The sequence below is a fragment of the Coturnix japonica genome, chromosome 1, assembly GCF_054131305.1.
Source record: "Coturnix japonica strain WE chromosome 1, WE-NBRP24, whole genome shotgun sequence".
NCBI classification, from domain to species: domain Eukaryota; kingdom Metazoa; phylum Chordata; class Aves; order Galliformes; family Phasianidae; genus Coturnix; species Coturnix japonica.
The window spans coordinates 157,768,329-157,794,109 of NC_140663.1; the positions used below are offsets into that span (position 1 = coordinate 157,768,329).

Here is a 25,781-nt window from a genome sequence, read left to right on the forward strand (position 1 = left end):
ATCTAGCTGAGCAGCAGCAATGAAGCTAGAATTGCTGTAAAGTTTTATGGCTGAATAAATATTCTTGCCCCTACAGTCCTTCCCCCACAGCAGAAAGCAAGAGGATTTCTCTCAAGCTAAGAAAGTTCATGTTTTTCAGCCTGGAGAACACAAGATTCCAGGGAGAGCTTATTGTGACCTTTCAGTAGCTAGAGGGGTCCTACAAGAAAGATCAGGAAAGATTCTTTGTCAGGGAGGGTAGTGACAGGACAAGGGATAATGTTTTTAAACAGCAAGAAGGCAGATTTAGATTAGATCTTCAGAAGATTCTTTACTCAGAGGATGGTGAGGCACCAGCATATCTGCCCAGAGAGGCTGTGGGTGTCACATCCCTGGAGGTGCTCAAGGCCAGGATGGATGGGGCCCTGACCTGCATTCTCCATGCCTACACACATCTTCAGTATATTATGAAAAATGTATACTGTTGATTACTCATTGTTCAGCCTGTTTTCAATCTCAGACTGTGCTTCAAATCTGTAACATTTGTTTGCATGTATTAATACCACATTTTGAATCCTACTTTAGAAAACCTTGTATTAGGGTGATTGCATTAAGATACATTCATCTGAAGCTCAGAAGGAAAGATGTAACTCACAGTCAACAGTCATGAAGAAGAAAAACTGCAGAAGGAAATGTGAGGTATACTGAAGATACGGAAGAATCATAGAACTATATAATATGTGAGGCTTGTGCAAATGAAGTCTTAGTGCTGAATGTCCAGTTACTGATTTTTAAATTATTTTATGTAATGCATTCATCAAAACTTCGGAATTTTAAACTACCAAATAGGCTTCTAATCTACTGAATTCACTTTTCTTCTAAATAAAGGAAGAGAATGATCTCAGGAGTGGCTTTAGAACAAGGAAATGAAGGTCTAAGTTTTCTTTATTTTCAGATCAAGCAGGAGTTTCAGTGTTCACCTCCAGTGAGAATCACAGTCCCTTGTACCTCCCTTGCATTTAGGATAAATTAGCTGAAGCATCTAAAAGAAGATAAAATACTGACAAGAAACAAGGAAAAATTGTAAGAGATAAAAAGCTATCAAGAAAGATGAATGGTCATGGCTGAACAGATAAACTGAAAATTCTGCTAATGTAATGAATTTGAAGAATCTGAATAGAGAGTAAGGTAAAATGTCATATATTAAGTGCCTGAAAAATAACCGAATAAAGAAAAAAATAATGGCAAACATGAGATGTCTGGGACAGGGGAAAGTACTTAATCTTGTATCCATGATGTAAACAAAAATAAAATATAAAAAAAAATCAAGCACTAAAAAGCATCAGTTCTCTAAAAGTCAGTACAAATTTAACATCAATTTTATACAGGTCTATGCAGGTGGGGGAAAAAAAAAATAATAAATAAAATAAAAGAGGCAGAAATCCAGTATAATTTTCAGCTACCTATCTACTGAATCATATGATAGAGTAAAATGATGCTTCTCCTGATAAAGCATACCTAAACTTCAGAGACATTACAGCTACAGTCTCATGTACTGAATATGAAAAGATGCAGACCAAAGAGGTTATAAAATGAATATTTAAAGATCTACTTGTGCACAGATTGCCAAATAAGAACAACAGGAACATGATAACAGCTTAATGAAAAACAATCAAGGATTAACTTACCAAATTTTGGTTAACTAGAACCTATTAATAAACACAGGATGAAGTTGTTCTAAATAAACAGCTGGGACAGAGTAGCTCTCCCACATTTTCCTCCATTTTATTTAGTACATCAGAGGCTATGACACTGTCCAGGAATACAGACAATGCAATTTCAGCTCCCTTCTTTATTTAACAGGATCTGAAAACAAAATTCCTATTCTTTTGGATGTATTTTAACTGCTACTTTAGGAAAAAATAGAGTGATCTCAACTGTTTACTATATAAAGTAATCTTTTCTCCTCTTCCTTTTCTCACTGTTGTTTTTTTCTGTTGATCAGTAAAATTTATATATACACATAGATTCTACCAAAACATAGAGACTGTAATACTTCCAAATATAGTCTAAATATAATAAACATAGTTATTGATTTAAATGTAATTTTAAAACACCTTCTTTTTTCAAGCTACCTGACAGAACATGTATCCTGACTGAGTCTCACCAAATGTCCACCTTCTGTATCATATAAGATATAATATGAGTGATTCTCTATTATTCTCTACCATCCACCTTTAAGCCACTTTTCTGTGTGAAACCAAAAACCAACTATAAAAAAAAAAAGAAGTTTAAAATACTTCAAAAGTGGGTCCTTCAAAATATTTCAAGATGTGGTTTTAAAGAATTTACCGAGCATTTGAACTATAAAACTCCATAATATTCCAACTTAGAAAGCAATAATGTCATGATTAAAGGTAAACAAGATATTTAATAGAGAGAAAAATAACTGTTCTTACTTCCAGGAATTCAATGTTTTCAACTTACACAAGAATGCTTCCTATTGGAATGATTCTACTAACTACAGAAAATATATATAAATTATCTCAGTTTGAAAGAATAATAAATGATAGGTACAACCAAGAGCATTCTCAATTTCAAAAACAGCTTTGTTCTAATAGCTCTCTATTAGAAAAAAAGTAGAATGGATAAATAAATAAATAAATAAATGTAAACTTTAGAATGCAGTCCTGGGTAGAATTAAAAATAAATTCACAAATGTTTGTGGTTTGAGTTTTCTAGTGGGACAAATTCAAATTGACTAAAACCCAAGAAAATCCCCAAACCCTAAAATCAACAACAGATACTGATTTTTGTTGGATGGAAGATAAGAATGCACAAAGGAATTATCTGTGAGTTATGCCCCATTAGTTGCAAATCTAGGTGAAATAACCCTTTTGTGTTTGCTTCTAAAAATGTCATCCTGGATGCCGTTTTCAAGGAATTCAGTTTGACATTAAAAGACATGTCATAACTTTGAGAATCTGGGCTCACGTGCCCCAGAAAGCTGTTTATATAGCTCATAATGTAATTACAGCTACCTTAAGACAGATGAGGCAGAAGGCAGCAATATATTGAAAACTAATTGAAAAATGCAGTTGTCCAGAAGCACTTGTGGTGAAGAGGTCTCTGAAAAGCTGCTCAGAGCTCCAGAGTTTGAAGTGAAATTTTTGATGTTGTCACTCTCAATCTATTGAATCACTGACAGACAATCAAACCCGTCTGGCTGGCTGGCAGCTCATTTTGCTGGCAGGTGGCAAACAATTAGACACACCAATTTGTGCCTCCTGATGACATTAAAGCATGAAACTAAGTTGTATGCAGAGCCTAGTGATTTGTGTGAAAGCATTTCAAAAATAATACTCTTTGCCGTGGCAACTCATTTCAGACTGCCACCTCCCATTATGGCTTTGAGCAGTGAAGACGACAGACTTGAGTTACGTTCGGGGCAAGGCCGCTTCTGTTCAATCCGTCATCAGCGCCCCCTGAGACCTCAATCCCCTCCTTTCATCAATATCACCTCATCATTTACATTCGATAGTGCTTGAACGGCTGCATACATTAACTGCGCAGAAGTCCTGCTCGATAAAACATGTTGGACATATTTTCTGCTTTTATATTTCATATATAACTGCAAAAATACTAAAAATGCACTGCAGTGTGTTAGACAGTGACTCCTGTGAACACATAACCAGTGCGCAACTGCAAGAACGTACAAAGCAAAATGCATCACGTTAAATGATAAGATAGAATTCTTAATTTGAATGCTATTTACTGGAGTTCACTTCATGTGTTATTTACCTACGTATAAAATAAGCAATTATAGCTACAAAAAGCCTTTAAAACAACATAGATGTTCTTCATTTTCTAGTAATTATTTATTACTACAACTCTTCTATGAAACGTAGCCATCCAAATGTAAACTTCAAACAAATAATAATAATAAAAATCACTCGGAATACTTTTTGATTAAAGTGAAAAATACATTTCTGCAATCTTGATTTGCTGATAAATGCAGAATGACTGCATGTGCTTCATAAAAGCCAACAAAAAAGCTGAACTGAAACAAATAAAATCTGGCAAAACAATACACTCTATTGGTCACGATTCTCCCCAGAGAGCATAAACATGACCAGTGGCCACAAGGTTCAGTGAAGTACCAAAAGCTGCATAAACTACTGCAATAGCAATAGAGCCTACAAAAACATGGTCCAAAGGCATAGCGTTAGCTTCTAAAAAATATGCAGTATGTATTATTTTGATTATTAGTTTATTCTGGTAAACACGAGTCTATTTACATGAAAATACACTGACAAGCAACTAACCTGTAACTTTTTTCATTTTTTTTTTTTATAAATTCATATATATATAATATAATTCATATATAATTCAATATATTATTATTGAACTATTATTGAACATTTGCTGCACAACCCCCTTGAAAATTTCAGGGTTGGGATCTCAATCTGCTTCTCCTTTGCAACTTTGTAAAGTAAAGCAAAGAAGTCACTATATTTGCCTCTAGAGATTACCAGAAAATTCATGTATTTACTTTGAAACCATAAGCAAAGCAGGCAGATAACAACGCATAAACAATGGTCAGCATTCAGAGATATAGTCATGAGGTCCAAACTGCAAGTTCATGTTTTGTAGGCTAAGAACACCCGTGTTTTTATGAAGATGCCAGGAGTTTAATAATACCCCTTCAATTGTGGAGGTAGTAATAAATGGTTTCTTGAGCCTGTGGGACTTGCCCTAAACCTGACAATGTCTCCTTCACAGTTGTGGGTTATAATAAAATCTATCTCAACCTACAAAATCAGATAGCAACATGTTCTATTAAAGAGGAAAAAAAATAATGTCCTAATGAAGTCAATGCAATGATTTTTTTTTTCTTCCAGCTTTAACAACTACTTTTTTTTAACTTTTTTTTTTTTTTTACTTTTTTTTTTTTTACTTTTTTTTTTTTTTTTCCTGAAAAAATAAATAGTACCAAAGACTGACATGGCACAGCATACACTGCTACCAAATGCAAATAAAGCTGTATCCTTTGTACGGGTAACAACAGAATCACAACTTGGTCAGCAGTGTAAGAGGACAGATAAGAACAAGCAAACAAAGCAAGCAACGAAAGAAAACCCCAAAGCTTCTAAGTCCCAAGTGAACCTATTAAGTATGAAATGTCTGTCAAAATGTGTAAACTCCAGACATACAGCACATCTGAAACAATTCTACAGAACTATTTTTGAACATCTAAAATGATGCTCACGATATGTAAGCAGCCACCATGTTTCAAGAAGAATCTAATTTCCCTTTCGTGCTCACACGAAATAGAGGTTATAGTCAACCTGATGCAATCCTCTCAACATAGTATTTAATGCTTTTTAATAAAGCTGTACTTCAGGAATTTAAACTCATCACTCCAGTCATTTTGATGTTAAGCTCCCTCTAAAGGCCACAAAGACATCTGATGGGGTAATACGCCACCATGTGAACTCAGCTTCTTCTGAATTAACAATAAACATCTGAATGGAGTATTTTTTATTTTTTTTTTAATAACCAAGGTAGAAATTTAACTGAATAGGTTCCTTATTTATTTATTTATTTATTTGTCCTTACAGTTATGTGCTAGTAATTCTGCATTCAGCATAAATTTCTTTACTCCTTAATGTACAGAAAAAAAAAGTCTGAAATTTTGGAATATGATGGCTCCTCACACAGGATGAAAGAAAAACTCCTGACCAGAGAGAAAAGAATATTTTTTAGTTCACACTGAATTCAGCCTAAAATTAACATATGCAGTCTGATGAACAAGAAATATTCTCTTAATGAAGCACTTGCTAAGTAGGTTTCCTCTGAAATGGCTATAAGAGCTAAAATAACATTAGAAAGGGTGAGATTCATTGCAAGTAGGGTATTTTCCACTGTTCCCATCTCAATGCAGTCTTCTTTGTGACAACAGATGTTGATTGTTTATTGAATTATTTTGGAAAAGCAGCCTCTGTATTTGTCTATACATACGGACAAAAGCCATCAGCTTTTCTATGCAATTCATGATGAAAAAGAGCTTCACTTTTGTTCCAAAATTCTCACACGTCTTCTTGCACTTTATTGTTTACTTTATGCTGGAAACATTGATTGCATATTGTTATTACTTAAGACTTTAATGAAGACAATTCTGTCATTTTTGTAGGTCTTTTGCAAATGCAGATGGATTTTTTTGTTCTTATAAATCATAACAGAGCTGTTCAATTGTTTCAGTTTTCCTTTCCTTTAGAATTTTATTTCTTGTCACTACAGGAGGATCTGATTTTTTAACAACTGTGTTGTAAGTTTCAAGACATATATTATATCTTTAAGCTTTTATTCCTCCTATTTTCTGTTTAGATTAAAAAAATTAAAAAAAATAAAAATAAAAAAAGTTTTACAAAGAAACTGCAGGAATCTTGTTATATCAGAAAATTTAATCACATCTGCAAATGAGGTAAATCTTTGCATGGCTTAGTTTTGAGCCCACAGTAAAACTGGATGCCCTTCTCCTAGGAGAATGTTGTCAGTTGCACATCTTACCCTGAAGTGAAACTGTGATAAATGAGACAGGCTGGATATTTAATGTAAACTATTTCCATTAGAGTCTAGAATCTACAACCAAAAAGCAGGAAAAAGAAATCCTTGTGTAAATGTTCAACAATTCATTTTTAATCTCTTACATTTCAGCATATTTCCTTATTAAAGACTGAAGTCTGGTTTCCATGATGACTATACAAATCATTTGCCATGGCTGAAGTACCTCAGTACTATGAAAGAAGTACAGTGATCGATCCAAGATTTAAGCCTTTGAAAGAATATTCAACCAGATACTACTCTCCCTCTTCACTAAAATGTTGTTTGAAAAGAAAACAAAAAGATTTGACTGCAATAATATTTCTTTAAAACAGCCTTGTTTTACAGTGAGTTTGGAGTTCTGTTCACTGCTGACAGAGAAAAAGAAGGTGAATCACTTTTGTTTATTCTATGCAGTCCGATCTGCTAAAAAAAGAAAAGGTGAAGTAATGCAGCAATTTTTTAACAGTCGAACATAAAACAATGGCAGAATAACAATTTTTGAAAAATTCTTCAAACTTCTGATTTTAATCAATATAAAATAATGAATCCAACCATATACCTGTCAAATGAATGAAACTGCATGGGAAGAATAGCCTGAGCTTCCCTCTTCAGAGCAGGATCAGGGTAAGGGATTGGATCCGGACCGCATTCTGCGATTTCAACTGGGGCTGCCACAAGACTCTTCAGTATTTCCTTGACATTGATGCCTTTGCTTTGGCTGATACTGGATATCGATGATGAGGGTTTCAAGATTTCACTGGGGCTTTCAGTTAAGCTCTCCTGAGATTTCTTCACTTCTGAAGACAGAGTAGACAACAGTTCACTCATAGCATCAGGGCCTGTGCTGGTCTCCAAGTCTGTCCCATTCAAAATATTAGGCATCTGTTCTTCGCCAATTCCTGAATCTGTATGAGGAATAGAGCTTTCCAGCTGAATATCTTCAACTGGCGTTGGTGTTTCTTTATCTTTGATATTTTCTGGAAACACAGTTGGTGTCTCTGCAGTGAAATAGAGAGTTTGAACAATATTTAATTAGATTTTTCCCCCTATAATTAGGAAGTTTTGTAGTACAGAAATTTGTGTTAGAAAAAGTTCACAAATCTTAGTAGTTGACACCTGAAAATTTGTGCATACAAAACATTTGGGTTTCAAAACCTCTGTAGCATATATAAAGACTTGTGAGGGGGAGTCCAAAGTGCAAGTTCAGTGACATTTTAATATTACAACACACAATTCGTACAGTAATGAAATACCAGCATACTGTTAGGAACAACGACATTAAAAATCATAACTGATAGAAATTGCACACAGGTATCACTTGAGAGACAACTGTAAAAGAAAAATGCAACCATTTATACTTTAGGATTACAATAAGAACAAAGGATATTTATTGCTGACAGCAAATCTTAAGCTTGTATTCAAAAGAAAACTGCTAGACATTTAGTTTTCTTTCTGCTTTTGTTTAAAATGCATGTTATACATTTTTACAAACATATATTTATATTAAAGGCATTAAATTAATTACATTTACATTAAATCTATTTGTACACAAATTTAAAAAAAAAAAAAAAAAAAAAGATGCTGTTATTCCTTCCTTAAATAACTCCCTTTACTACAGAAGGCAAAAATTCTGGCAAAAGATAAGAACAAAATAAGCTCAGCTTTGTAGAGATGGGAAGCGGGAAGATGGGAGAGTTAAATCTGTTGAGTTTGGATCATTTCCAGACTGAAACGGACTTTACAACATCTTGTAACTGAGAAGACTACGTTATTTTAATTGAGTCAGTTGCACTGATAAGAAAATGCAGCTCATTGGTGTATGAAGGAGGTGCACCTTTTTGTGGGATGTTTTGGAGATATTAAGTTTAGATACTTTAGATTTTTAGATATTTTGGAAAATATTTCAAGAACATACTGAGATTAAACCTATCTAATTATTTCAAACAAATTATCCATCAAGAATGTAACTTTAATAACAAGCACATAGATAATTACTAATTCTGTAATACAATTGGGTGTAAAATATCTACACATTTACCACCAGGATTTACATGTCTGTGTGTGTACATACCCAGAAAAAAAAATTCCACATAAAATTATACAGATGTTTGAACAAATTCTACTGAAAAATGAATCATACTTACAAGTGTTGATAAACAGACACAGATATAAAAGAATAGCTTTTAAAAGTACGAAGCATAATGGCCCATTATATGGTATATTGTTTTCTTTTAACAGCCATAAAGGCTGAAGCCACATCCTCATTTTCTTGCTCCTAATTGCCTTAAACACTTCTTACCAAATGGATATGTGCTTTGTTTTCTGAAGCAGGAAGTGGAAACAGAATTTATGAGCTGCATTTGATGCACTTAGCCTCTGCCGGTCAGGAAGTAAAAAAATCCATAACTACTTAGTACTGCCCATATTTGGCACAGAGGGACATCTGATCCACAGCATGAGCCTAATGAATTTTCTGCTTGTTTGTCTCTTTAAACTTCATTCATCTAAAGACAACACTTCTTAACCAATGAGAAGAGTAGGACTGGTAGTAGCAGATGACTGCTGCCCTATTTAAGCAGGAATTGCATCTCTGTGCTGAATATTCTACCTGTTCAGGGAGACGGCTACAGAAAATGCCAAAAGGCTGGGAGAGAAACCACAGCTTACAAATGTTTGTTTATAGTTACAGGAATTATAGCACTGTATATGCTGCTGTGACTACTTTGTGATAATTCAGACTCCACCACAAACAGCTTGAAGAGCTGAGTGACAATTTATTATTGCTTATGTAGAATGTAAAAAAAGTGTCTGTAGCTTTAGGGAGTTAAACGTTTTGACTCTTGCTCCTTGAGAAAAAGTTTCATAGTATAAAATCCCCAAAGAAAATATTCTTTCAGTGATCACTACTACAGTTTTAAAGAACAGATGAAAAATCAAATACATAACTTGGGCTTAAAAGACAACTTATAAGGAAAAAAAAAAAAAAAAAAAAAAAGAAAGAAAGGTTAATACATCTTTATCTGCTGATTATTCAAGTCCAATAGTAAACAGCAAGAAAAAACTGCTGAAAGTGAAATGAAGCTATATTGTAATTGATACAAAATAAAATAAGGCTCCACTGTTACACAAATGAAGAAGGCTATACATAAATGAAGGTACATTATATGGCAGATTTAGGGTACATTTAACCTCAATTTTCATTAAGGTCAGTGATGTCCAATGCAAGACCAGAGGCAGTAAAGCTCATGGAAATGTAATTCTGGAAATTCAAATGCCCCAACAAAACCAGAAGTAAAATTTAAATGTATCAAAACTGTGGAAAAAATCTAAATCAATTTTGAAAAATGCAGTTTATGACACTAGTGATGTAATTGCATGTATTTTTTGCTAGAAATGTAAGTGAAGACAGTCATATATGACTGGAAAATACCAAACGTTCTTTTCCTGTTACAAAATGGGTGAGGAACAAAGATCTGGGTAACTACAACAGTTCAACAGTAGGTATATTTCAAGATTTATTTTGGAGTAGAAAGTAATAATGGAGTAGAATGCCAAAAGGCTAAACTAAGAGCTTTCTTAGTATTTGTTGCTCATAAAAAATACAGCCATTGAATGAAATTTTGGCAAGGCCAGAGTGTCACAAAATATGACTGATAAGAAGGGCCTGTACAGAACATTCCCTGGGTAATTATTCAGCTACCAATACTACACTGTCAAGGAAAAGGCAAACATGATTCCAAATTTTCCTGAAAAGAAGTAATTCCTAAAACAGCTCAGTATTAATGGCACTGGAGAAGACTATGGTAGTTTCATTATGGAAAGCTGTACGCACTGCCATATGTGAGAAAGATGAAGTGCCACCATGCAGATCCATTCTTGGACAAAAGAAAGCTATCTATTATTGCAGTAAAACAATAAAAAAGAGCTTGGCTGAGTCTGTCCAGATTAATGCTGGAAGTGTATTCAGCAGCAGTTACTCAGATACTTTTTTGGATGCAAATTCCAGAAAAATAATTTATGTGCAAACCCACTATGAGCAGCAATGTGTGATAACTACTAAACACAATGAATTAACTCAGTTTTCAACACACCAGCAAGCCAAATTCATTAAGGGTTTAAAATGTCAAATTTACATTTTGTAAATATAAACCAAATAAAATTTAGAACAGATAGAACTGATTAATAATTTTTCTCAAATAAGTATAGTTGCAAAGTAGTTTCTGTGAAATTCAGAAAGATACGTCCAAAAATGCATATCATAGTAGCCATCTTCATTATTACTACTACTACTGTAAGTAAATTCTAATCTCTTGAGAATGAGTCACAGAAAACAACAGATTTGAGCTGAAGCACTGCAGATACATAAGTCTTCAGTAATAATTTGGGGTAGCACGTCTGTTATTCTCAGAATTCAGGACTAAGGGATCAGTACTTCGTGTTGTTATGCTTTGAAGTTCTTAAACTTGCAATGCTTATGCTTTCATAAAAAACCCCAAATACTCAAATCAACTTAGCAAACTGATAATTTTAAACACAAACAGAAGCAAAAGTGTAACTGATTACATCTGTCGAAGTTAGAGCGTTCTGACAGTAAGCTTGGAAATTTTCAGCAAACCTCATCAGTTTTGTGCAGCACTAGGCCATGTCAGTGGACAAAGCAGAAACATTGCTAGATCTACTGATCTTAACCCTGTCAGAAGCACGCAGTTGGAAGCCAGATGCCTTCCCCTTGCTGTTTCTCATTGTAACTAATGAGTTCATCTACTACATTATGGGAAAAATATGGGCTTAAGGCAACTAAATGACATATCGTATATCTGGTAGTCTCATCCGTCACACTCCTTGCCTAAAATATCTTGTTTGCTTGTGATTTATGAAGTGTTTTGTAATTGTTTTAACTATCTGAGATACCTAAATAGTTATTTCACTGCCTCTAAATGCCTGAACAATGCAAAACCTACTCCATTTATTCCAGAATGAGACATTTCATGTTGGTGGCAAACACATAACATTTTGCCATTATAAAAAATCAACAGCACCAAATATTTTGGTTTTAATCTTTATTTACTTAAAAATGGAGAAATTGTGTATATATTCCTATAGTCTTTTTTTTTCTTTTTAACTTTATTTAAAAAAAAACAAAACAAAACAAAACAAAAAAAACAAAAAAAACCATTCTACACAAAAATACGATGAAAAAGAAAGCCATTGAAAGTCTTCAACTGCTTACACTATGGCTGAACACACTACTTTCGAAATTTATATGAAAGCTGCACTATCCAGGTCTTTAACAAATGTCTGATGCAAGCAATGTACCAACATTTGCTAATGGAAGCTCTAGGGGCAATTCAGGTATAAGAGTTGCTACCACCTTTCAGTCAACGCAGGCACTGGAAAAAGTATGCACTGTTCTCTGTGCAGCTTTTATGGCGCTGATAAAACTACCTTAGTAGGTGCATTTCAAATACTCCTCCTTAGTATTCTAAAAATTTTCATGAGGCATACACTGCAGGCTGAAGAAGCTTTCAGGCCATCAAGGCCATGATATCACAGCTTCCTCCAAAAGTGGCTGAGTCAGATAATCAATGGCCAAACTCCAGGCTATAAAGAGACGGTGAAAATATTCTTCCTAGCAACACTGAACTACTAGTTTTTGCACAAGAGAAGTAGAGAAATTGTACAGAAATGAACTAAATGTGAAGACAGAATAAAAGAGTAGTAAGGATTTGATTTAAAGCTATGTTGAAAGAAGTAATACAAAATGGAGATGCAATGGAAATACAGTCAGTCAGAAGCTGAGGCACAACAGTGAGAAGAATCACACTAGAAGAAACATTAGCATTCCAAGCCTCTCTGTATTCACTTTGGTCCTACTGGCATTTCTACATGGAAGTTACAAAAGGCCATAGAAAAAACAAATCCCTATATAGTCATATTGGTTCTGTCCCAACCACACAATGTATATTTGCTTCAGCAGCCTAGACAGTATTACTCTTCATTCAATAATCGTGCATTAATGAACGAGATTGACCACATCTCAGTAATGGAATTAATGGGATCCTGTTATTTTTGAGGCAAGGTTATCTGAGAATCAGTGAATTTTATCTTGCTGAACACATCAGTGGAAGAAAAAGGCTCTGAAATGGGAGCAAAATGAAGCAAGAGAGACAGGATGATGAAATCAAGGCTGGGAAGTCAGTCACAAAGATCTTGCATGGCAGAGGACAGAGCTGTTAACAGACTGTTTCTCCAATGGACACTTGCAAGTGCATGTCTTCTTTTTTTGCTTACTGGAAATTACTCCAATTTGCTCAAATTCCTCATAAGTCTTAAAATCTTGTTTTTCCCCCACAGTCAATCCTGGACTTAGGCAGGGAGTTAAGTCAGCTCCTTCTATCTTCTTCAAGGAAGGAATATTAAAAAAAAACAAACAAACAAAAAAAAAAAACAACCAAATAAAACAAAAATAAAACACCAACACCTAAAACACATAAGTCTTGATCTTTTTAGGCAATCTTTTTAATTAAAGTCTTGATTTTGCCTTGCTATCACTTTCCTTACTCATCAGACATCACTCACTTCTGCATTTGCAGGAAAAAAAAAACAACAAACATAAAAATTAGGAACAATATGATAGCATGTTTTCATTTTTCTAGGTCAGTTTCCCTGGTTTTTATCAGATTCTATGTTGTTATTTATATGTATATATATATTGTCTTGCGTAAACTCAAAACCCAAATAAATAATGAAAACCTCTTTTCAGTGCAATGGGAGAAAGAAAACTATCACAGGAACAGGTACTAAGGGAAAAAGACAAAATGGTGGAGAGAAAGAATAAAGGTGTGATTCTCAGTGTGTTGGACATTACAGGCGTCTACCTCCTGCCCACGTTTGCTTTGTTCTCCTTTCTTAAAAATTTTTAAATAAAAATAGATGAGTTTGTAGTTACCCGTATTTCTAATCCACTACAAGAAAATGTTTTTGTTTAGACATTCCTTGAAAAACTAATAAAAAAATAACAATCTGTCACAGTTTTCATTATGCAGCTAGAAAAATTAATCGGTTAAGCACAAAACATTTCCCAAATATGAACATGTGACGATATACTAAAAACATATATATTAAGAACTGCTTTGGAAAAAAATGAAAGAATTTTCAAACATCCCTACTCTGTACATTACCATTAATTGACCTGAAATTAAAAAAAATAAAAATACACCTGCTTCATGCACATGCAGTGATCGATCGATTAATAATGAAATGTAAGTGCATCTCTATATTCTGATGCCATAAGTCATTCATGATATAGTAATAAATAAATAGGTGGGATATATTTTTTTATAAACAGATAAGCAGTAAATAATCTTGAATTGGGTGCAGAAACTCAATACAATTCAACTGTAACATTCACATGATTATCATCCATGCCTCATAGGTACATGCATTTGTACAACTAGATCTTCTATCTATTCTATCTGTAGAATCCGTGATTCTTTGATTTTGTGGAAGCTTGAGCAACAAATTTTATAGGGACATTGTGGAGGCAAAGGGTATTTTGAGGAGCAACTTAGAGTTGTCCAGTACTATATCGTGTAGATAGATTGCTATCCTTCTTAAACAGTTAATTTAAAAATAAACTGGAAATCTACATGCTACAACACTAGGAATACAAATGGTGTAGCAAATGGACAGTACTCAGGGTACTGTACACCAAAAAGATCAGGAAAACTTGCTGTTTTACTTTCCTCAGATGAAAAAGCAATTTCTGCTTCTATCAAGAATAATAATAATAGAAAAAAATCAATAGCTTTCAGTCCATCCACAGCACACACCTTTAAAAACCTGTTCATTTACAATGCTTTGGGAAAAAAAACAGACAGTGGTATCAAGGGAAATGAAAAAACAATCAATTTTTGATAAAGTATTGTGATAAGTCACATACTGTTTTCCTCTGCACAATATGATACCAGTTGAGTTGAACCATTACAATGTTCTTATTTCCAAAGCAGTCCTAAATAAAAGTGATAAAATCAAATTTTTACAGTGATTTTTTTTCCTGTTATTTGCTTAGTGCTAATTGTGTTCTCAGGAATTTAGTCTCCCAACTGATGTGCAAAGAAAGATCATTCACACATTTCCACTGTTGGAGACATGGAAGTACTGTTGAAAGGACAGTCTAATAGACTGTCAGTGTAAGTGAGGACAGCTTTGACAATGACTAGAATTGAGAAAACTCAGTGATCCTGACCATCATAACCAAAACTCTTTCAAATCCACAGCCATAGTTTGAAAAGGTTACTTTCTTTTATATAATAAGGCTGATTGGTTGCTATAAAAAAACCCACAATGCTCCTCTATTTTTCCATGTCCTACTCCACTGATTCCCATTCAGTTCAGTAATCTGAGATAAGGAGGATTGTTTTTGACTCTTAATGCATATATGTATGACAGAAAAGGAGCTTGGTTTTGTCTTACAAATTTTACTTGGTTGAACTTCACTCAGATTATTTTAGGACTATCACATTCCCATATCATGTTCCACTGATAACATTTCTGCTCTAGAAATATGCTCTGATTACCCCCTGTCTGGTGAAAGGGCTACTCTCAGTTTTCCAGTCTTGACTTCCACATCTGCCAGATGCATGAGATTTTCATGCTAATTTTGGGAAAACATCCCAATCTTATCACAGAAACTGAGAGGAAAGAAACAAACAAAAGAGTATTTTCTAAGCTATATAAGGTGTTGCCATTCTAGAAATAAAAATTTTATCAGTTTACACTAAATTTCCTTAATTCACAAGGAAGCTCACCAAAGGGACAAAGACGGGTAATGATGTTTTGACTACTAATCACAGAACTCATTTTTTTCAGTGTTATGCCCATTTTTACTAACTCCATATTTTAATTATTGAACCTATCTTAATCACAGTCAATTGGAGAAATCTGATGAATCAAAAGTCTGATGATGAACCTGTCTGTAGGCCAGGGAATATTTTAGGTCAATCAGCAAGTTGATCCGAAGTCTCTATCTTGAATTCTACACAAATACAGAGGAACCGTTATTACATTCCAAGTCTAATATGTCCTAATTCTTTAATATTGTGAACAGAAAGAAGAAAGACTGGCAACATTTAATGTTTTTGGACTGTGTTTCTTACATATCTTTTAGGAGCAAGAGAATAGTTCTGATCTGCTTTTTTTTTTTTTTTTTTTTTTTTTTTTCCTTTTTATTTGAACCTGTGATAATAATTTTCTCTAGAACAGTTGCTCACAATGTACTGCATTATCTCAGGATTGCTTATAAGGATTCACCTGACTTCACTTTATTAGGGAACTGCAGAACACAGAGGAAGTAATGTATGACAGCGCTTGCAAATTACTTAACTTCTGTCCTTCAGGAAAGATCCTCTTTGCCCAAGGTCTGTCTTAACAGGTTCTGAACTTCAAGGAGGAGCAGTAAACAGACAATGTATCTTTGAGAAGATGAGAAAGACAAAGTTTTCTCCAGAGTATCCTTACAAGCATTTGTCTTTGACTGACAACTTGCCAAGCTGTCAGCATTACAATCATACGAGCTCTTCATTTATGCGGTTGGCATCCAGCCATGAATAACACAGTGTATGAAGATGTTGCAGAATAAATAAGGCAACAGTAGGAGTTATGTGTGTGTTTTATGTCTTTTTCTTTGATGATACACCTGAAGGAATTACTCAGTATCTGACACTTGAAACACCAGGTGGAGTATGGCTGCAAACTCATTCATAAAACTTTCTGAGCTATGCCACGATACCTTTGTGAAGATTACCACTGTAAATCAAGGTGCTGTATAAAGCTCCATTTTTAAGCTTTGGAATTTAATTTGTTTATATTTAAGATTTTATTTAAAAATCTAAAGTGATGAAGTTCAGTAATCTGAGATAAGGAGGGTTGTTTTTGACTCTTAATGCATATATGTATGACAGAAAAGGAGCTTGCTTTCGTCTTACAAATTTTACTTGGTTGAACTTTACTCAGATTATTTTAGAACTATCACAAATCCTTTAGATCTATCAGAAAGTGATAGGAGAAATTCAAGCATTTGAGACAAATGTACAGCAAATAATAAATCTATGAAAACATTTTTTTTGAAGACATTTTTCTTCTTCCCATAGATCAGCTTAGACAGAAAAGAAATGTAGCAGAATATAAAATTATAACGAAATAAACTTTTTTGATGCTAGGTGGATGCCATTCAACACAATGACAGAATGGTAGAGTGGACACCATTTAATTATTATTTTTTCTTCCTCTTTCTGGGTGTGCCCTTTCTCCTTTAAGCACTATAAGATAACACATAGCTTGTGAAAAATACTGGGTTCACAAACAAACAAAAAAATCATTAGCCTGTGAACTTTTACAAGTAGAATATATATCCCCGCAAAACATATTTTCAACTCTTTTTAGTAGATTCTACTACTCTTTTTAGTAAACATATATATAATCATCCATAAACCAGGAAAGGCCAACTTCTATAAATGATGAGAAATGAAATGTTCAGCATCAAGTACAATGGTATTTAGAATTCCCAGAACCTGTACTTGACACCAGCCGCAGTTACATGTAAGGATATAGCAATCACACACTGTAACATCCCTGAGGTAAGCATGGTCTCACATTGCCTCAAATAATGCCAACTGCACAGTAAAAAGAAAAAAGCATCACTAAAAATAGCTTCATTCTGTTGCTTGAATGCTACTAATATCTTTATTCCTATTCTAGTCACACCTGGAGTTTTCTGGTCTTATAAACAGGTTCCATCTACTAAAAATCATTTTCCTTTAAGCAGCCAAAAAGTTCATGGAATCCTATCACAGAAAACTCTTGTACAGTTCTAACAATAATAATACAACTTGCAGTATTAAACAGACAAAGAGTGCATCTTTACATCTAATTAGCGTCATCCAGAAGGAACAATATATAGATGTTGTATTTCCACATAACAAATGAATTTTTATTCACATTTTAATAAAAATGATTTGGCTTTAAAAACATATAGCGACTTTTAAATACTAAAATTAATCACTCTATATTACGTTATCTTAGAAAGTAACTGTACTTTACGTAGTAATTTTCATGTATTACATGTTTGCTGCCAAAGTCTGGAAGTGTGTCACATCACTAAAAGGAAACTGACTGGCTAAGCCACTGGAACGAAAAATTCTTGAAATGACAAAATAGGTTTTGACTTTAAGCCTCTTCTGACAGTGTTGGTATCTGCTTTTGGTTTTGTTTTCAGTTCCTGCTAATGTTTTTCAAGACTGAGGGGCTGTGTTCAGAATTCAAAAAGCAGAAACTTTTCTTCTCTAATGGCATGTGCAGTTTAGAGATTAATAAACAGTTGTGTATAAGAGGATGAGGACCTTGAGACCTTGAAGGGTACCTTGACATCAGTAAGTAAAATAACTAGCTACAGATAACATTTCCTTTACCAAATAATTTGATCCTAAAGCCAAATTCTTCAGTACAGTTTCTTCTTTATCTCAGTCATGCTTTTTCTGTAGCTCCGTTGAACCATTAAAAGAATCAAACCAAACCAAAACTGTATTTCACTTGAATTTGAGATAAAGTAAGTACAATGAGCAATAGTATGGAGAACACATCTGTAAACAAAGAGGCTTTGTCTGAAGTATTTTTGTGACTTTGTATGCCTGCCTCCATTCTAAAAGACTATTTTTTAGACTTTTTTCTTTCTGATTTTGTTATATCTACTTTATGTCGTGTAGATGAAAAGAAAAACTGTTTATCCACACCTTTTGCCACCCATTATTTCAAATTTCAATATTTCAAACTTTGTACAAAGAGCAATATAATAGTTATTTTGTAAATAGTTTTTAAATTGTATTAAATTTAACTTCAATTCTTTTTAATAACTGTAGGTTTTGAGGCATTCTAAATAATTTCAATGTTTAAGCAAAAGGTAACCAAAATAAAATATACTATAACTGCTACACAGAAACATGCTTTAAAGGCAAAAGGAGATGAAAAAAGCAGGATTTAACTGGTATGAGGTATTATTATTCTGTAGTATCATCAACCATGGATTGAATCATACCCATATAACTATAACACAACAAAGAATATGACATAAGCAAATGGAACAATGGAAAAAAAATATTTTTTCCCTTTTTGTATAGGACAATAGAGGTTTTTTTTAAAGCTTTCAGAAGAGGATATGATATAAATAACACAAATTACATGATTAGTAAAGTGAGAAGTTAAACAGTTCTGTTAATAAACAGGATTTTAAATTTTAAATCTCCTCAGCTTTTTTATAAGTCAATATGTTTACCCACTGAGATTTTGCAAAACTACATCATGAACATTTTCACCAGATTTTTAACCTATATCACATTTATTCATTCACAGTACTGTGCATGCAAATAAATGAGGAAATATACATGCAAACATTGCTAATGTTACAGTCTGATATCCCATTGTTTCAAATAATGACATTTGAAAAACACGTTCCCTGCATTATATTGTATCATTTGAAACAAACAAACAAACAGAAACAGGCCCAAAACACATAATAGCTGCTCTGGTCACAGAAGCGATCTCTTTCAAGAAAAGCACAGCACAGCACATTAACTTACAAGCATAAAATAATTCACAGTACATAGAAATATCAAAGCTTTACATACCATCAAGAAGGCAAGAAAAAAGAAAAAAAAAAAAGCAAGAAAGGAAGGAAAAAGAAGAGGAAAAGATATGGGGGAAGATGCTACTGCAAAAGCTCTACATACTTTATGTGGTATGCAGTAGTTTTTAGAATAGGCCTGACTTTGTTTTTAAGGACCTAATAATATTGTAAAAATATAAGCAGAAACAAAAGGTATGTCCAATTTTCAAAATCCACATTTTCCTCCTCAATGCTCTTTTATAAAATTTAGTTCATAGGATGTAAAGTTAATAAATTGTAGCAGAAGTGGGAGAGGTTTCCTAGAGAAATGTAGTTATAGTTTTGAAGGTGTCATCAGGTTTGATCTCCATGTAACCTGAGGCGTATACTTATTTATCAACAATTACACCACAGTTATTTCTTGAATTACATTACATTAAATAAGAACACCCAAACAGGTTAGGAGATGATGTTAATATTACCTTTGTAAAATGAGTGGGCAAAGCTCTGCTCAGGAATTAACTTGGCAAGGAATCCATGGTTCAAACTTGGGTGAGGGATAGATGGTATGACCACAACTGTGGAGAAAATCATGGAATCAAATGTGAGCCAGCTAGTATTCATGTGTGGCCTGGTCCACTGTGGATCCATGACAGAAATCCTATCTCATTGGAACATGCAAATCTGGTATTATCAATAGAAAAAATGCATTTCTAAAGGCAGAAAACAATTTCTGTGTCAAGAGATAGGAAACAGCGTATCTATTATTAGGGCACTTCAAAAAGCAACATTCAGGTGGGAAGAAAAGACATATATATGCACAGCACATACAGAGAAGACAGTTATGAGTAAAAAAAGTTCACAAAAGTTAGCAGCTTTTTATTGCAGAACCATAAACACAAAGGCATAAAAAAAAAAAAAGATGATTTATCACAATTGTCAATATATTACATATTTGTGTATTATATTCAAAATGGAAAGCCTTTAAGCACACAAAGTTCAAAAATAATGTATAAGTGGTAAATTAAAACATAATAATTAGTTGGAAAACAATGAATAAACGTAAATGTAACATAAACTGGAACATACATTCTATGAAGAATGAATATTAGAAACTCCATAAATGATGAAAGTAATAAAAATTTAATACAATAAGAAAAACATACATGAAGAGATTCACAGACAAGTTCAATTATTGTTTTCAACACTTCCAGTGCAGAAGGTATAGTTATCAACAATCCCATGGGTTCTAAAAAACCTACTGAACTGGTAGCATAAAGTATATTAAAGTTTGGATCCCTTATTTCTGATAGGCTCTGACAGCTGATAGGTTCCCTCCCACTCAGGCTGAAGAATGCCAGTGAAAATAACACTACTAATGAAAAACCACAAACAGATCAAGGAAAACAAATGATTTTTTTTTTTTTTTTTTTTTTCCTTTTTTCTATTTCAGTAGCTTTTAAATGCAAGCACCAGCACAGTGGACTGCAAGGAGTCCATGATCACCACCCTTTCGAAAGCACACTCATTCAAACTAACAGAGCTCACATTTATATTTGCAAAAAGCTGTTTGATCTTTACACATTTCATTCTAGATATTTAAAGATACATGCTCTTACTAGCAAATGACAGACAAAGAATTTGTGATCAACTATCTACTATCAACTAGCACAGATTTATCCCATTTTAATACACAAATGAAAGAAATAAAAGCATAAAAAGCAATATGCAAATGAAAATTGGTTACACTCTATAAGAAAATACACAGAATAACTGAAATCAGCCAATATACATTAAAGAACCAAATCATTTTAGAGAAACAAAGTAGCATGTAATTTTCTATCCTAATTTTAAACTGTTTGAAAATTGTTTCTAGTGAGATAACTACAGTTCCAAAGTATCTAAACATGAAAATGGAAAAGAACACTAAAAGAAATGTACCTGTACTTGTTGGTGAATTTATTTCTTGTCTGATATTTCTACCTGCCTGGCTCCCAGATCTTGCTGTTTCTCGTTGTGGTTCTAGTATATCACGGTATTTGGAGACCATCAGAACTGAAATAAAGTAGACTACTGCCAAAGCTAAGAACTGAGCCTGTTTGCTGTCGTCCTGTGGTAGAGAAAAAGGAGGAGTTCTGTAATAGCAGACATTTCCATTGAATTTTCACTCAAGATCACCTTAAAGCTTTACAAATAATACCTTTCTGAAATGTTACATCTGTTAACATAGCAGTAAATGGATTAAATGGAAGACCTAATGGACTTTCTGTGAAGTAACATGCACACAATGTGTATTAAGTACTTAATCTTACAGGTAATTTGAAAACTACTCAAATCTCCAAGACAGTGTAGTCAGAGGGCTTTTCATACTAAAGGCTTTATTCTTTGAGGGTGCTCTTAATTCTTCTCAACAGTAATAGCAACTAACTTCTGATACCCCAAGAAAATTGGAGTAAATCTTTTGGATCGTTAGTCCTGCTGCAAGAAGTTAAGGGACACTGCTGAAAGGGAAAATTAAGCTTGATGATGTGTTACCAACTAACAGTGGGTACATATGAGGGCATAATATATCTGCTAATAACATGAGCGTTATACCATGGCCTTCTTTCCAGCAATAAACTTCAACTCATATGTTCTAAATACTTCAACAGGATTCTTATCAGCAAAATCCTAGATTTTCAGGGCTTTATGTAAGCAGAAATACCAGGACCAGAACTCCTTTACAGCTTTTCCTTTTCACCTACCCTAATGCAATCTTCTGTTCTATGGCCACTATCTATTGCAGGGCTAAGGCCTTACTTGATCCCAGCCTGCTTTGCTTTAACTGAGAATTTAATCATGGATGTTAATCATGGATGCAATTCATTACATGTCATTGAAACCCTTAAAATAGCTGTACATTCGCTCATAGATCTGTCAGAAAAAAAAGTTTCCTCTGCTCTCTACGTAAGGAAAGAACAGATGTCAGATGAACATCACACCAATTCAACCTCATCCTTTCAAGATGCTGAGATCATCCTGACAGATAAATGCTTTTGTTTCAAGCTCAACTTCTTTTCTGCTGAAAACTATTCCTACATCCAATTCTCAATCTGCTCAAATTCAGACTGGAAATTTTTTAAAATCTATCTGTATATACATAATAATTCCAGTTACACAGCCTTCAAAAACAAAGTTGTGGCAATGTTTTATGGTAAAAAATTTGCTGTTATCTGAAAAACTTTTTAATACATCTGCATAAAATGCATATATTCAGATTCAGCAAATATTAAAATAACAAAGACGTGAGAAAATGTATAATACATAAAGTGTGACAAATTAAGGGTATTTTTAATTTTGGAACAGTGAAAATCTCTTTGAAAATATAAGTGACAATTTTGAAGAAGAAAGAAATGCAGAGCCTACTACTCACCACATCACGAAAAACAACTGCTCGTAGACGATTTATATCAACATCCTGAAGAAGCCGATCCGGGTCTTTTATGGGAGAAAGGTTGCCAGGGACATTTTCAAGGGGAGTCTACAAACAAAAAAGTTGTGAGATTTTTTTTCCCCACAAATATCTTAATTCAAAGCATTTCTGTTGGAACTTCAATTTGATAACATTTGTAGGTACCACTGCTAATCATAGATGCTCCTTTGCTAGCAACATACTATCCCTATTAGACAAGGCTTCTACAAATTAAGCTATGCTTTGAATTACCATCATATTCTTAATTATTTAGATGAAAACTGTTAAATTATCTCAGTATATCAGAAAGGTATGCAAGTGAACACATAAGGTGACTTTAGATTATAGGTGTTTCATAGCAGCAAATCATTTTTATATGCATTAAATTTAAAAACCAGGAGCAGAAATATTTTCAAACAACCATTTCTTGCACTTTTACTGAGAATTGTTACAACTGTTCACAGAATAATTCCTATTATTGCAAAGGCCTACAGTAGTGTGCTTCGTTTAAAAAACGATAACATATTACAAATGATGCTTCAACATCTGAAAGTATCATTATACAGATTAGCTCTGCACTGAATGTGAAAAAGTGAAAAATATCATTTTTTATGAGAGTTAATGAAATAATATTGTGAATGTAGCTGAGTTTGTAAATGTATCTGGAAAAGCCAGCAGAAAGGAAAAAAAAAAGTTGCTAATGCAAATCCTGTTGCAATAGGACAAGGGGAAATGGTTTCAAGCTTAAAGAAGGGAGAATTAGATTAGATGTATGGTAAATGTTCTGTGCAATAAGAGTTGTCAGGTAGTGGCACAGGCTGCCAAGAGAGGTGGTGTATGCCACACCCATGGAGACATTCAAGGTTAGGCTAGACAGGGCTCTGAGCACCTGATGGAGCTGTAGGCGTCCCTGTTCACTGTGGAGAGTTGGACTAGGTGGCCTTTAAAGGTCTCTTCCAATTTAAATGATTCTATAATTCTATGAAATAATAACACCCAAAACAGGAACAATGACATATTTTAACCATGGGCTATATTAAATTGTTTAAAGTTTTAGTTTAAAGATTCACAAATTTTCGAAGCTGTAATTATGTATTAAGTAAGTTTCATTCAGTCACAAAGAAAATACTGATCTCAAATTGTACATGCACAGGTCTGTTGGTTTTACTGGGATCCAGATGTTCCACTGACAGACGTGATAGCAGAACTTCATCATAACTGCAGACGCTTTGAGAGAATAAAAAACAGCTGAGCAGATATATAGGAGAGATGAGAGGAAGGGAACTTGATTTTTGAAGACAACAAAAAGCAGGAGTGCTAAAGCTCTTTAAAAATGTTCCAGTATACCACTGCATTAATATTTTCTTGTTTCAAGGAACACCAAAACATACCTTCACTTAAAGTCAGTTAAAAGCAAAAAGCCAAAGCTTTTGCCAAATCCTTGAGAAGGCACTTGTACTTATTTTCTGATCAATCTTGTCAATGCTGCAACAAGACTGGATTACCTTGGTTGCTGCTGAAGCAGTTACACCCTGGAGAGCATCCTGAGCTTTACTGCTGATTAATGAAGTTTTGTTCACTCTCTCTCTCTGTCTTTGCCGACATTCTAAACAGTTTCTCACAGCCACACAACAAACTAAAAAAGTAATGAAAATGATACGAATTAGAATATTTCTCAATTATTTTCCTAATATTAATTAGTTGTCAGTATATGGCAATAAACATGTCCAAATAGTAACTGCAGCGGTTCTCTCATTCAGCTGTGTTGGAACTTAGGAAACATAACAGCGACTCACTCGTTTCATCCTTTTAGTTGAAAATCTTAATGCTTTACATAACTGCTCTATCACTATACTAAAATTTGAAAATGACTAAATTGGAGTTGTCGTATGTTATCGATCATGTTATCAGTACTTAAAATCTGAATGAGTTTACAGGCAGCTGGAATCTCTGAGAATAAGCTATAAGATTTATATCAGCAACTATCAAGAATCTAGTAAGTTACGTGATTGATAACAGGACAAAATCCAAGTCTAAAGATTATTCAGCATTTGACAGATGAAAAAGTATGTGCAGGAACAATATTAAAGAAACAATGTCAGACAATAGACCAAAGTTAATGTTCACCAGGATAGAGGGATATAATTATTGGAATTATTCAGAAATTTTTAAATTTCCCAGACTAACTGTAACAGCATATACCAAATGGTAAATACAGAAAACAGATGCAAGGCTGTTGCAATACATATTAAGATCTGCACCCTGTATACACATCCTAAGCTTTTAATCTTACATAGCCTTGAAGGAGGATTCCAAACCTACAGAAACTTGGATAAGGTCTCAGTAGGTACGCAGCAAAACAGTTAGCAAAAACATTTTTTTCACAATACACTTTATATTTTTACTCCTTGAAAATGTACACAACCTGTACAAAAGAATGAACAATGTCAGACATGCCATTTTAACACACTTTTGTGCCTGAAATGAACCAACTTTGAAACAGTAACAAATCAGCAAGAACAGATATTTTTATTTCATCACATCACAGTTAGTACAATAGTGACGTGTGTCACCATTTGATCAAGCTTGAGCTCACTGATCTGTAAGTAATTATTTAATACGCACTGTCTGCAGACTTACCAAGCCTCAGGCACTGTCGCATTAGACCTCCAGAAGACATGTTTTTCTCAGCTTCAATCTCACTAAAATTTAGAGAACTGGCAAACACCAGAACGTCAACCATTGCCATCAGACGGCTGAGAAAAGTTACTGCTGTCTCTGCTGACATTCCTTGTGTCACTTCAATGTTTTCCAGTTCAGTCTTTAAAAGGAGATAATTGAATTAAACAGATCGAACACAACTGAAATATGATGTTGTAAACATGTACAAATCTAAATTGTTATGCTTAATGATATACATTGAAAGTTATTTTAAAATTCTCCCATTATTACCATTAATGTAAATTGTGAGTGAAATTCAATGTAAGACAGAATGAAGAATGAGAAAATTTCCTTTCCAGGGAATGCTTACTTTTGTATTACTAGAACTATATCAATACTCTTAGAATTGGGAAAGGATGGTGTACT

General features: G+C 33.8%; 1 protein-coding gene across 20 annotated transcripts in view; it reads right to left on the reverse strand.

Moving 5' to 3' along the window:
* Positions 1-25,781, reverse strand: part of NBEA (neurobeachin) — a 460,574-nt gene that overhangs the window by 280,727 nt on the left and 154,066 nt on the right. For 16 of the 20 annotated variants that reach the window (XM_085555204.1, XM_085555222.1, XM_085555202.1 and 13 more), the window contains 6 exons: positions 25,335-25,515; positions 24,200-24,330; positions 22,656-22,763; positions 21,185-21,353; positions 19,726-19,821; positions 7,145-7,583 (listed from right to left, as the gene is read on the reverse strand). In XM_085555204.1, coding sequence (XP_085411330.1) covers positions 7,145-7,583; positions 19,726-19,821; positions 21,185-21,353; positions 22,656-22,763; positions 24,200-24,330; positions 25,335-25,515 — 1,124 coding nt within the window. The remainder of the gene's footprint in view (positions 1-7,144; positions 7,584-19,725; positions 19,822-21,184; positions 21,354-22,655; positions 22,764-24,199; positions 24,331-25,334; positions 25,516-25,781) is intronic. The other 4 variants (XM_085555249.1, XM_085555247.1, XM_085555257.1 and 1 more) reach the window with 1 other exon arrangement.